This window comes from Glandiceps talaboti, chromosome 12 (assembly GCF_964340395.1).
Source record: "Glandiceps talaboti chromosome 12, keGlaTala1.1, whole genome shotgun sequence".
In the NCBI taxonomy this organism is placed as follows: domain Eukaryota; kingdom Metazoa; phylum Hemichordata; class Enteropneusta; family Spengelidae; genus Glandiceps; species Glandiceps talaboti.
This window is the reverse complement of record NC_135560.1, coordinates 1,987,129-2,000,731: the sequence shown is the minus strand read 5'-3', so window position 1 is coordinate 2,000,731 and position 13,603 is coordinate 1,987,129. Positions and strand designations below refer to the sequence as shown.

Here is a 13,603-nt window from a genome sequence, read left to right as displayed (position 1 = left end):
TAGTTCAATGGTGAATAGACAAAATATTGTAGTACTGCTAAAAGTCAATGGGGGTATTTCTAGAAGCAAACATAGTCCTGTTGTTGAAACTAAGACTGGTCTTTGTAACAAATCCAATTATAAATGGTTAAAGGGCTTTAAAAACTCAAAAACTGTCAATGCCTTGATATGTGGAAGTAAAACCCTGTTCACAGCCAGATGTGTAAATAAAATACATGAATCTTACTATGAATTCAATTGCTTACCGAGCCCCTTCCCCTCATAGTTAGATCTTTACAGTACTGACCTAGGCCCCTTCCCCTCATAGTTAGATCTTTACAGTATGACCTAGGCCCCTTCCCCTCATAGTTAGATCTTTACAGTATGACCTAGGCCCCTTCCCCTCATAGTTAGATCTTTACAGTACTGACCTAGGCCCCTTTCCCTCAATGTTAGATCTTTACAGTACTGACCTAGCCCCTTCCCCTCATAGTTAGATCTTTACAGTACTGACCTAGCCCCTTCCCCTCATAGTTAGATCTTTACAGTACTGACCTAGCCCCTTCCCCTCATAGTTAGATCTTTACAGTACTGACCTAGCCCCTTCCCCTCATAGTTAGATCTTTACAGTACTGACCTAGCCCCCTTCCCCTCATAGTTAGATCTTTACAGTACTGACTGAGCCCCTTTCCCTCAATGTTAGATCTTTACAGTACTGACCTAGCCCCTTCCCCTCATAGTTAGATCTTTACAGTACTGACCTAGCCCCTTCCCCTCATAGTTAGATCTTTACAGTACTGACCTAGCCCCTTCCCCTCATAGTTAGATCTTTACAGTACTGACCTAGGCCCTTCCCCTCATAGTTAGATCTTTACAGTACTGACCTAGGCCCCTTCCCCTCATAGTTAGATCTTTACAGTACTGACTGAGCCCCTTTCCCTCATAGTTAGATATTTACAGTACTGACTGAGCCCCTTCCCCTCATAGTTAGATCTTTACAGTACTGACCTAGGCCCCTTTCCCTCATAGTTAGATCTTTACAGTACTGACCTAGCCCCTTTCCCTCATAGTTAGATATTTACAGTACTGACCTAGCCCCTTTCCCTCATAGTTAGATCTTTACAGTACTGACCTAGGCCCCTTCCCCTCATAGTTAGATCTTTACAGTACTGACCTAGCCCCTTCCCCTCATAGTTAGATCTTTACAGTACTGACCTAGCCCCTTCCCCTCATAGTTAGATCTTTACAGTACTGACCTAGGCCCCTTTCCCTCAATGTTAGATCTTTACAATACTGACTGAGCCCCTTCCCCTCATAGTTAGATCTTTACAATACTGACCTAGGCCCCTTCCCCTCATAGTTAGATCTTTACAATACTGACCTAGGCCCTTCCCCTCATAGTTAGATCTTTACAGTACTAACCCCCCACCCCCTCATAAGTTAGATCTTTACAGTACTGACCTAGTCCCCCTCCCTCCTTCGTGAAGTTAGAGCTTTATTTCATACTCATATTTCATATTTCATACTCTAATTGGATGATTTTTATGTTTCTAGAATTTTACAGACTCTAAGATCTTTGGTTGCAATGAATGAGAAATTGAAGAAGCAAGAGCAGGAATTCCGTGCAGAGTGTAAGGTTGGTACATTTTGTACACTGTCATGCAGAGTGTAAGGTTGGTACATTTTGTACACTGTCACGTAGAGTGTAAGGTTGGTACATTTTGTACACTGTCATGCAGAGTGTAAGGTTGGTACATTTTGTACACACTCACATAGAGTATAAGGTGTGTACATTTTGTACACTGTCATGCAGAATGTAAGGTTGGTACATTTTGTACACTGTCATGCAGAGTGTAAGGTTGGTACATTTTGTACACTGTCAAACAGAGTGTAAGGTTGGTACATTTTGTACACTATCATACAGAGTATAAGGTTGGTACATTTTGTACACTCATGCAGAGTGTAAGGTTGGTACATTTTGTACACTGTCATGTAGAGTGTAAGGTTGGTACATTTTGTACACTGTCATACAGAGTGTAAGGTTGGTACATTTTGTACACTATCATAGAGAGTGTAAGGTTGGTACATTTTGTACACTCATGCAGAGTGTAAGGTTGGTACATTTTGTACACTGTCATGCAGAGTATAAGGTTGGTACATTGTGTACACTGTCATGCAGAGTGTAAGGTTGGTACATTTTGTACACTGTCATGCAGAGTATAAGGTTGGTACATTTTGTACACTGTCATGCAGAGTGTAAGGTTGGTACATTTTGTACACTGTCATACAGAGTGTAAGGTTGGTACATTTTGTACACTGTCATACAGAGTGTAAGGTTGGTACATTTTGTACACTGCCATGTAGAGTGTAAGATTGGTACATTTTGTACACTGTCATGTAGAGTGTAAGATTGGTACATTTTGTACACTGTCATGCAGAGTATAAGGTTGGTACATTTTGTACACTGTCATGCAGAGTGTAAGGTTGGTACATTTTGTACACTGTCATGTAGAGTGTAAGGTTGGTACATTTTGTACACTGTCATGTAGAGTGTAAGGTTGGTACATTTTGTACACTGTCATGCAGAGTGTAAGGTTGGTACATTTTGTACACTGTCATACAGAGTGTAAGGTTGGTACATTTTGTACACTGTCATGCAGAGTGTAAGGTTGGTACATTTGGTACACTGTCATGCAGAGTGTAAGGTTGGTACATTTTGTACACTGTCATGTAGAGTGTAAGGTTGGTACATTTTGTACACTGTCATGCAGAGTGTAAGGTTGGTACATTTTGTACACTGTCATACAGAGTGTAAGGTTGGTACATTTTGTACACTGTCATGCAGAGTGTAAGGTTGGTACATTTTGTACACTGTCATGCAGAGTGTAAGGTTGGTACATTTTGTACACTGTCATGCAGAGTGTAAGGTTGGTACATTTTGTACACTGTCATGCAGAGTGTAAGGTTGGTACATTTTGTACACTGTCATGCAGAGTGTAAGATTGGTACATTTTGTACACTCATGCAGAGTGTAAGATTGGTACATTTTGTACACTCATGCAGAGTGTAAGGTTGGTACATTTTGTACACTGTCATGCAGAGTGTAAGGTTGGTACATTTTGTACACTCATGCAGAGTGTACAAATTGTATTTAACATCATCTCAAAATCAGAAATGACTATTATATTGGAGGTCAAACAATTACTGCTGAATTTAAAAACATTGTACTTTGTTTTTAATACAGGAAAAACTTGCCAAACTTCAGGAACAAATCACTGAACTTAAAGAAGGTGTTGGAGAAGATGAGGAGGAAGATGAACGGAGTCAGTTGATAGCTAAACAATATCAGGCTGATAAAGAAAAATTACAGAAAATCAAACTACTTCTTGTACGTAGTCATTGCCTTTGAATTGATATTACAGAATATACTAGTAGATATATGTCTATAAATCTATATGTGATATATTGGGTAAATTGCTCTATTACAGAATATACTAGTAGATATATGTCTATAAATCTATATGTGATATATTGGGTAAATTGCTCTATTACAGAATATACTAGTAGATATATGTCTATAAATCTATATGTGATATATTGGGTAAATTGCTCTATTACAGAATATACTAGTAGATATATGTCTATAAATCTATATGTGATATATTGGGTAAATTGCTCTATCATAGAATATACTAGTAGACATATGTCTATAAATCTATATGTGATATATTGGGTAAATTGCTCTATTACAGAATATACTAGTAGATATATGTCTATAAATCTATGTGTGATATATTGGGTAAATTGCTCTATTACAGAATATACTAGTAGACATGTCTATAAATCTATATGTGATATATTGGGTAAATTGCTCTATTATAGAATATACTAGTAGACATGTCTATAAATCTATATGTGATATATTGGGTAAATTGCTCTATTATAGAATATACTAGTAGATATATGTCTATAAATCTATATGTGATATATTGGGTAAATTGCTCTATTATAGAATATACTTGTCTAGTAGACATGTCTATAAATCTTTATGTGATATATTGGGTAAATTGCTCTATTATAGAATATACTAGTAGACATGTCTATAAATCTATATGTGATATATTGGGTAAATTGCTCTATTATAGAATATACTAGTAGACATGTCTATAAATCTATATGTGATATATTGGGTAAATTGCTCTATTACAGAATATACTAGTAGACATGTCTATAAATCTATATGTGATATATTGGGTAAATTGCTCTATTATAGAATATACTAGTAGACATGTCTATAAATCTATATGTGATATATTGGGTAAATTGCTCTATTATAGAATATACTAGTAGACATGTCTATAAATCTATATGTTATATATTAGGTAAATTTCTCTGTCACATTATAAACTAGTCTGTCTACAAATCAGTATGTGATATTTATATAAAATCCCACAAAATCAATGTTAGTTTTACGTCTTAGCCGCCAGGCGAGAATTTGTAGCCCGTGAAATCATACGAGGAGCATTATGACGTAAAACTAACATTGATTTCATGGGATTATATATTTATCACATAAATTATCAGATTTTCCACATATTTTGCTACAATTTTGAATCAAATTTATGAATACTGCATCGTTTCATTGCACATTATTTTTCATCACGCATCAAAAAATGCTGTCCAACAGCTATACAGATTACGTAATTGCATGACCTGTTGCAAGGTCAAGCTTACCTACACGGTATAGTCATACTGTGCAGTGGTTTCCCAACCAAAATTATTGGTTATAACCTTGCAATGTACATGTAATATCAATTTTAGTTTTAAAACGTAAGTAAAATTTGTCTGAATGCGACTTTTGTTCTGTCATTTCAATCATATTTGCTCGAGATGTTCGGAGCTCTGAGCTTGACAGAAAATCGAAAGTAACTTCACTTGCCACCTGCTGTACATTGATATCAATGATAATCTACATGATATTTATAGATAGAATAAAATTTATTAAATAAAAATAAAAGTACCTGTATGTATCGGACTCGTGCCCCCCAAGGATATATGTAATGTAATGTGTGCATTAAATTTTACATTTTGAAAGCACATAATTATTATGATAACTTGATTGTAGCATAGGATTGGCATGAACACTCTAACAGTTGAGGGAAAAAATAGTTCGGTAGAACAGGGGAGATATGGGTTTTTGATTTGCCCTGTTTGACGTCACACAGGTGAAGATTTGCATGTATTTATGTGATAAATTGGGTAAATTGCTCTGTTACAGAATATCAATCTCTCTTCTAATGTACTGAAGTAACATTGTGTATTGATAACAGTTAATTATATTGATACTAACTTTAGTGTTGTATAACATTGTTAATGTAGGCACGTAAGAACCGTGAGATCTCAGCTTTGCAGAGAAAAATAGATGAAGTGCCATCAAGAGCTGAACTCAGTCAATATCAGAGGAGATTTGTGGAGTTATACAATCAAGGTAAAAACAAAGGTTGATCTTAATTCTATGTGTCCATATTAAAATCCAAACTACAGTATGTTACTAACTATATGTGTCCACAAGTGCTTGCAGTGTTGTATGCGGCCATACTATCATCAGCACAGCAGTGTTGTATGTGGCCGTACTATCATCAGCATGGCAGTGTTGTATGTGGCCATACTATCATCGGCATGGTAGTGTTGTATGCAGCCGTACTATCATCAGCATGGTAGTGTTGTATGCGGCTGTACTATCATCAGCATGGCAGTGTTGTATGCGGCCGTACTATCATCAGCACGGCAGTGTTGTATGCGGCTGTACTATCATCAGCATGGCAGTGTTGTATGCAGCCGTACTATCATCAGCATGGCAGTGTTGTATGTGGCCGTACTATCATCAGCATGGCAGCGTTGTATGCAGCCGTACTATCATCAGCATGGCAGTGTTGTATGCGGCTGTACTATCATCAGCATGGCAGTGTTGCATGCGGCCATACTATCATCAGCACGGCAGTGTTGTATGCGGTTGTACTATCATCAGCATGGCAGTGTTGTATGCAGCCGTACTATCATCAGCATGGCAGTGTTGTATGCGGCCGTACTATCATCAGCATGGCAGTGTTGTATGCGGCCGTACTATCATCAGCATGGTAGTGTTGTATGCGGCCGTACTATCATCAGCATGGCAGTGTTGTATGCGGTTGTACTATCATCAGCATGGCAGTGTTGTATGCGGCCGTACTATCATCAGCATGGCAGTGTTGTATGCGGCCGTACTATCTCAGCATGGTAGTGTTGTATGCGGTTGTACTATCATCAGCATGGCAGTGTTGTATGCGGCCGTACTATCATCAGCATGGTAGTGTTGTATGCGGCCGTACTATCATCGGCATGGCAGTGTTGTATGCAGCCGTACTATCATCGGCATGGCAAATTAAAATGCAGCAGAAACACAGCAAGCATGAGTGCAAATACCCATGAGTACCCACACTGGAACTCTCACGGAATGGGGTTCTCTTATTATTTCACATATTTATTAAAAACAGCAAATTTCCATAAACAATGACACTGTGTGAGCATGCACTTTCATCGTTAATGAACGACTGTGCTTCATTTGCATATCATTTGCATGCAGGTATGCAATAATGTTTTTGATATTGCATTGCAGTGCAAATACCACTAGTAGTAGTATGCATGTGTAATCACTGGTAACACAACATTTTACACACACTCAGACAACTTCTAATGCAAAAGAAACAATACATACGTGCCAAACACAGTGGGGATGTAGAAGTAATCAAGACCAGTTGATATGTTGATTACCAGTTAGAAAATAAACAATTGAAGCTATTAAAATCATCAAGTTCATGTGTAATGTTTACAACAGGAGTCTCTACTGAGCTATAAAAGAATAGCAGTGCTTAGCACTGTTCAGTGTGATTGGGCCAAGGATCCTGCAGCAGCTGTGTTTGTTGTGTTTCTGCTATTGTTTATATAATAGTCAAGAGTTGAAATATGTCTATGCTTGTGTCAAAAATTGTAATGTCCCATGAGTGAAACATGAAACCAGCATCATTTTAGCTGCAAGTCACAATGCTATATTAGTTATAATATATCAACCATGTCACAAGGAAGATGTGATGAATGTTTATTGGTTTTGTGTGCTCTTATTCCTTACAGTGGCTTCCACTCATACAGAAACAAAACAGTTTTACACTTTATACAACACTTTAGATGATACCAAATTATATTTAGGAAAAGAAGTCAACCTCCTCAACTCTATACATGATAATTTTACACAGTAAGTGCCATTAAGTTTATATAGATTTTATATAAAGGACTATGTACACCTTGTCATGTATGTCATACTACAGCTCATTTTGTGGTGATGACTTGAATTGCATTCCCATTGATGTTGTCAGGGGCAACAGGATATTGTCTAGTGAGGACAGTTCATTGTAGCCGTAGGTGCAGTGTAAATGAAGTCAGGTTTTGTGAGGATAGTGCATATGATCTGCAGTTCTATCTTGTGTTATGCCATCTCTTTACTACATGATCAATAACTGTATAGTTACTGTGGGTATATCAATATATCCAGGCAACAGTTACTGTGAGTATATCAATATATCCAGGCAACAGTTACTGTGGGTATATCAATATATCCAGGCAACAGTTACTGTGGGTATATCAATATATCCAGGCAACAGTTACTGTGGGTATATCAATATATCCAGGCAACAGTTACTGTGGGTATATCAATATATCCAGGCAACAGTTACTGTGGGTATATCAATATATCCAGGCAACAGTTACTGTGGGTATATCAATATATCCAGGCAACAGTAAACATTATTGAGGATACTTCCCTTTTCCACTTTGCTTCATACTTATGCCATGTTTATTTATTGTACATTTTCAGAGCAATGTCATCATCTGCAACTAAAGAACAGTTCTTGAAGCAGTTTGAGCAAATAGTGGAAGGAATAATGGCCAATAAGGCTAAGGTAGGGGAACTTTGTGTAATGTCAAAAAATATCACATTTAATGTCTACCAGAGAGACTGTTCACTTTTTGTAAAGGTGACTAGAGTCAAGTGAAGTATTTGTCTTTCAATTGTAACTTTAAATTCATTAAAATGTTTGAGGCTGTGTAAATAGTTAGTTAGCTGTGTAGTGATAGGTTTACTGTGTGTAAATAGTTAGATCAGCCTGGGTATAGGTTTACCCTGTGTAAATAGTTAGTTAACTGTGTAGTGATAGGTTTACCCTGTGTAAATAGTTAGTTAACTGTGTAGTGATAGATTGACCCTGTGTAAATAGTTAGCTGTGTAGTGATAGGTTTACCCTGTGTAAATAGTTAGTTAACTGTGTAGTGATAGGTTTACCCTGTGTAAATAGTTAGTTAACTGTGTAGTGATAGATTGACCCTGTGTAAATAGTTAGCTGTGTAGTGATAGATTTACCCTGTGTAAATAGCTAGTTACCTGTGTAGTGATAGGTTTACCCTGTGTAAATAGTTAGTTACCTGTGTAGTGATAGATTACCCTGTGTAAATAGTTAGTTAGCTGTGTAGTGATAGGTTTACCCTGTGTAAATAGTTAGTTAGCTGTGTAGTGATAGGTTTACCCTGTGTAAATAGTTAGTTAGCTGTGTAGTGATAGATTTACCCTGTGTAAATAGTTAGTTAGCTGTGTAGTGATAGATTACCCTGTGTAAATAGTTAGTTAACTGTGTAGTGATAGGTTTACCCTGTGTAAATAGTTAGCTGTGTAGTGATAGATTTACCCTGTGTAAATAGTTAGTTACCTGTGTAGTGATAGATTTACCCTGTGTAAATAGTTAGCTGTGTAGTGATAGATTGACCCTGTGTAAATAGTTAGCTGTGTAGTGATAGGTTTACCCTGTGTAAATAGTTAGTTAGCTGTGTAGTGATAGATTGACACTGTGTAAATAGTTAGTTAACTGTGTAGTGATAGGTTTACCCTGTGTAAATAGTTAACTGTGTTGTGATAGGTTTACTGTGTGTAAATATATAGTTAGTAGTTAGCTGTGTAGTGATAGGTTTACCATGTGTAAATAGTTAGTTAGCTGTGTAGTGATAGGTTTACCATGTGTAAATAGTTAGTTAGCTGTGTAGTGATAGGTTTACCATGTGTAAATAGTTAGTTAGCTGTGTAGTGATAGGTTTACCCTGTGTAAATAGTTAGTTAGCTGTGTAGTGATAGGTTTACCATGTGTAAATAGTTAGTTAGCTGTGTAGTGATAGGTTTACCCTGTGTAAATAGTTAGTTAGCTGTGTAGTGATAGGTTTACCCTGTGTAAATAGTTAGTTAGCTGTGTAGTGATAGGTTTACCCTGTGTAAATAGTTAACTGTGTAGTGATAGGTTTACCCTGTGTAAATAGTTAGTTAGCTTGGTAGTGATAGGTTTACCCTGTGTAAATAGTTAGTTAGCTGTGTAGTGATAGGTTTACCCTGTGTAGATAGTTAGTTAGCTGTGTAGTGATAGGTTTACCCTGTGTAAATAGTTAGTTACCTGTGTAGTGATAGATTACCCTGTGTAAATAGTTAGTTAGCTGTGTAGTGATAGGTTTACCCTGTGTAAGTAGTTAGTTAGCTGTGTAGTGATAGATTGACCCTGTGTAAATAGTTAGTTAACTGTGTAGTGATAGGTTTACCCTGTGTAAATAGTTAACTGTGTTGTGATAGGTTTACTGTGTGTAAATATATAGTTAGTAGTTAGCTGTGTAGTGATAGGTTTACCATGTGTAAATAGTTAGCTAATCTAGTTACAAATGAAATTTGTTGATAGTGTAATATACAAACATTGATGTTGACACATTTATTAGGTTGAAAAGAAGAAACAAGAGGAGAAAATGAGAAGAGACCATTTAAATGATACTTACCTAGATCTGATAGATAAACAAAGACTGTATTTCAAAACTGTCAAAGATTTCAAAGAGGTAAGTGACTGTGTTACCTAATACCCCTAGCACAGACCTATAGTGGTACAACTAATACTTGTACCCCTAGTACAGACCTATAGTGGTACAACTAATACTTGTACCCCCTAGCACAGACCTATAGTGCTACAACTAATACTTGTATCCCTAGTACAGACCTATAGTGCTACAACTAATACTTGTACCCCTGCCACAGACCTATAGTGACACAACTAATACTTGTACCGCTAGCACAGACCTATAGTGCTACGACTAATACGTGTATCCCTAGCACAGACCTATAGTGCTACAACTAATACTTGTACCCCTAGCACAGACCTATAGTGGTACAACTAATACTTGTATCCCTAGCACAGACCTATAGTGGTACAACTAATACTTGTACCCCCTAGAACAGACCTATAGTGGTACAACTAATACTTGTACCCCCTAGAACAGACCTATAGTGCTACAGTATGGTTACAAGTACCAAGTTCTAAAAAAACTACCATATTTTGATTCTACTTCATCAACTAAACAGCATTCAAACATATATTACAAAAGTCAGGATAGCTGTTGACAGTCTATGTGTGTATATATATCTATTGACAACACTAATCAAGTTTGACCATATCAATATATATGTTTACAAAGCTATTTATTTGGTTTTTCTCTTTCAGGAATGCAGGAAAAATGAAATTCTTCTCAGCAAACTTCAAAAATCGTAATATGCTTGCAAACCATTGAAAATTGCTATTAATCAGTTACTATAGAAACTGAAACAAATATAGGTATTATAATTAAGTCTTAGTTGATAATTTGACTACTATTGTAAGCAATGATGTGTTATTGACCTGTACAAGCTACCAACACACAGCTAGTTTTTATCTCACATCCAAATTGGATGTTCCTCTATCCCTTAGGACCAACAACAAAACTACATGTATTTGTCTGTCATTTGAGAACACACTGCTAAGTAATCAGTTTGAAATGAAAGACACATTAGTCAATGGTTGATATGTGTCACTATAAAAACAGAATGCCTGATAAGATAGTACAAGATAGTTGGAATGAATGTACACTTTGATGGCATACATTATATCGGAGGGTGTACAATTTATTTGTCAAGTCATAATTATGTATAGTTTTGTTGAGATTCACTATGTATGCCTGGTTATTTCATGAGAATTGAATCAACTTAGATAACCAGATTCAAACTGAATGCCTTCCTTAAGGACAAAATCTTTAGATTTTCGTTCTACACACAATTATTATTGGAATGTAACAGAACATATGTGATTAGGTAAGTTTGAAGTATGTACCAAATTGAATTGAATTTGAAGAGTGCGTTTTTAGCACAACTGATCTTCTTAGGTTCGGTAAAGCTATAGTCATGACAAAGTGTCTATCTGTCTGTCTGTCTGTCTATGTGGATGTGTGGGTATGTGTATGTAAACAACGTAAAGTCAAAAACCAATTGCCATGATATTTGGTAGGTATATTACCTTGGGACATTGTTCAAATCAAAATGTTCTTACACCGGTGTTTGATTTGGGTAAAAAAATGTGATTTTTGCTGCTTTGCAGATTGGTCTTAAATTTGATGGCAATGGACTTAGAGGTGTTTAGATTAAGAATTGTTCATGACATGTGATCCAGTCAGCGATATGCAAATTAGGTATAAAAATGTGTATTTTTGGTTTTAAAAACCTTTAATTCCAAAACTACTGCGCAAATTCAGCTGGAAATTTGGTTGGAAAGTTCTTCAGGGTGTTTATATTAAGAATTGTTGATGAAGATCCCATCTGTGATATTAAAATTAGGTCTAAAAATGTGTCTTTTTTGTCACAAATTAATAATTCCAAAACTACCAAGCCGATTGTGCTGGGGTTGCATCTGGGCATGTGTAGATGAAGCTGTATTCACAATTAATCACAATGTGATGATACCATCAGCAATATGCAAATTAGGTCTTAAAATATCAATTTTGGACAAATACTTATATCTTGAAACTGCATGGTGAATAGGGTTGAAACTTGGTGGGGTTGTTTCGGGAGGTGTTATTCTGCAGTTATTGTTGAAAACATTATGACACAATTGGCCCTAGCAACCATGCCCACAACCTTAGCAATAATGAAATGATGATGGATATTACAAAGATAACAACAGGGATGGGTAGGTGAATACAGATTCAAAATATGTTTGCAAATATGCCTAGCAACAGGACCATGCCCATAGGAACAGCTAAGTGATGGTTTGTATTGCAAAGATGAAAAGTGGGAAGGGCAGGTAAATTAATAAAGATTCAAAAAAAATGTTTGCAAATATGCCTAGCAACAAGACCATGTCCATACCAACAGCTAAACACAGTTGTGCTACAATGCCATTGGCACTATTTTTAAGATTGCCTAATCACTGAAGATCGTTAATTGTGCAAATGAATCATTAAAACTGAAAGCTACATCAATAAGTTTTTCATAACATGTGCTTTCTTTGAGTATGTCCCAGATTATATTTAATTTGAAGCATACATATTTAAGATATAGCCTAATTACTGAAAATCATTAAATATGCAAATGAGTCATTAAAAGTACAACAAGCTATATCATCAAAATTTATATGACACATGCATGTTTTTATCATCAATGTATGTACCACATTATACTGAATTTAAAGTGTGCATTCTTAAGATATAACCTAATTACCAAAAACTAATTATCAAATTGATCATAAAGATTCATGGAATATCAAAACCAGTTCTAGCGATTACCCTAAAGAATATGTGCACCGAATTTTCTTTGAATTGAGCCAGCCGTTTTTTGAGAAACCGATGCCACAGACATGCACACACAGACTTTTCATCCCTAATATATAATATTCCTTACGGAAGGTAAAAATGAATGAAGCAATCAGGTACACTGGACATGACATTGACAATTAAGTTGCTTTGTTCTTAGCATTGTTTAGTACTAGTACAACTGAATAAAGCATTCAATAGTGAAATATCAGATTATGAATTATGCCATGGTATGGTTGTGTGTGTGTGTGTGTGTGTGTATGTATGTATGTATGTATGTATGTATGTATGTATGTATGTATGTATGTATGTATGTATGTATGTATGTATGTATGTATGTATGTATGTATGTGTCTGTGTATGTATGTATGTATGTATGTATGTATGTATGTATGCATGTATGTATGTGTCTGTGTGTGTATGTATGTATGTATGTATGTATGTATGTATGTATGTATGTATGTATGTATGTGATAAAAAGATAGTCTTAGATAAAAATCAAGAAAAAAGACAACATTGAGATAAAAATGGAGACTCAGACCACTATAGTGTTCAGAGGTTGATATCACTTCTACTTGTAGACTCAGACCACTATAGTGTTCAGAGGTTGATATCACTTCTACTCGTAGACTCAGACCACTATAGTGTTCAGAGGTTGATATCACTTCTACTCGTAGACTCAGACCACTATAGTGTTCAGAGGTTGATATCACTTCTACTCGTAGACTCAGACCACTATAGTGTTCAGAGGTTGATATCACTTCTACTCGTAGACTCAGACCACTATAGTGTTCAGAGGTTGATATCACTTCTACTCGTAGACTCAGACCACTATAGTGTTCAGAGGTTGATATCACTTCTACTTGTAGACTCAGACCACTATAGTGTTCAGAGGTTGATA

General features: G+C 36.1%; 1 protein-coding gene across 1 annotated transcript in view; it reads left to right on the top strand.

Moving 5' to 3' along the window:
• LOC144443374 (coiled-coil domain-containing protein 93-like) overlaps window positions 1-12,845 on the top strand; it is a 57,493-nt gene extending 44,648 nt beyond the window's left edge. The window contains exons 12-18 of the mRNA XM_078132841.1: window positions 1,534-1,615; window positions 3,224-3,367; window positions 5,359-5,467; window positions 7,147-7,267; window positions 7,886-7,970; window positions 9,814-9,927; window positions 10,587-12,845. Of these exons, the coding sequence (XP_077988967.1) occupies window positions 1,534-1,615; window positions 3,224-3,367; window positions 5,359-5,467; window positions 7,147-7,267; window positions 7,886-7,970; window positions 9,814-9,927; window positions 10,587-10,634 (703 nt within the window). The 3' untranslated portion in view covers window positions 10,635-12,845. The remainder of the gene's footprint in view (window positions 1-1,533; window positions 1,616-3,223; window positions 3,368-5,358; window positions 5,468-7,146; window positions 7,268-7,885; window positions 7,971-9,813; window positions 9,928-10,586) is intronic.
• The last annotated feature ends 758 nt before the right edge of the window (window positions 12,846-13,603 follow it).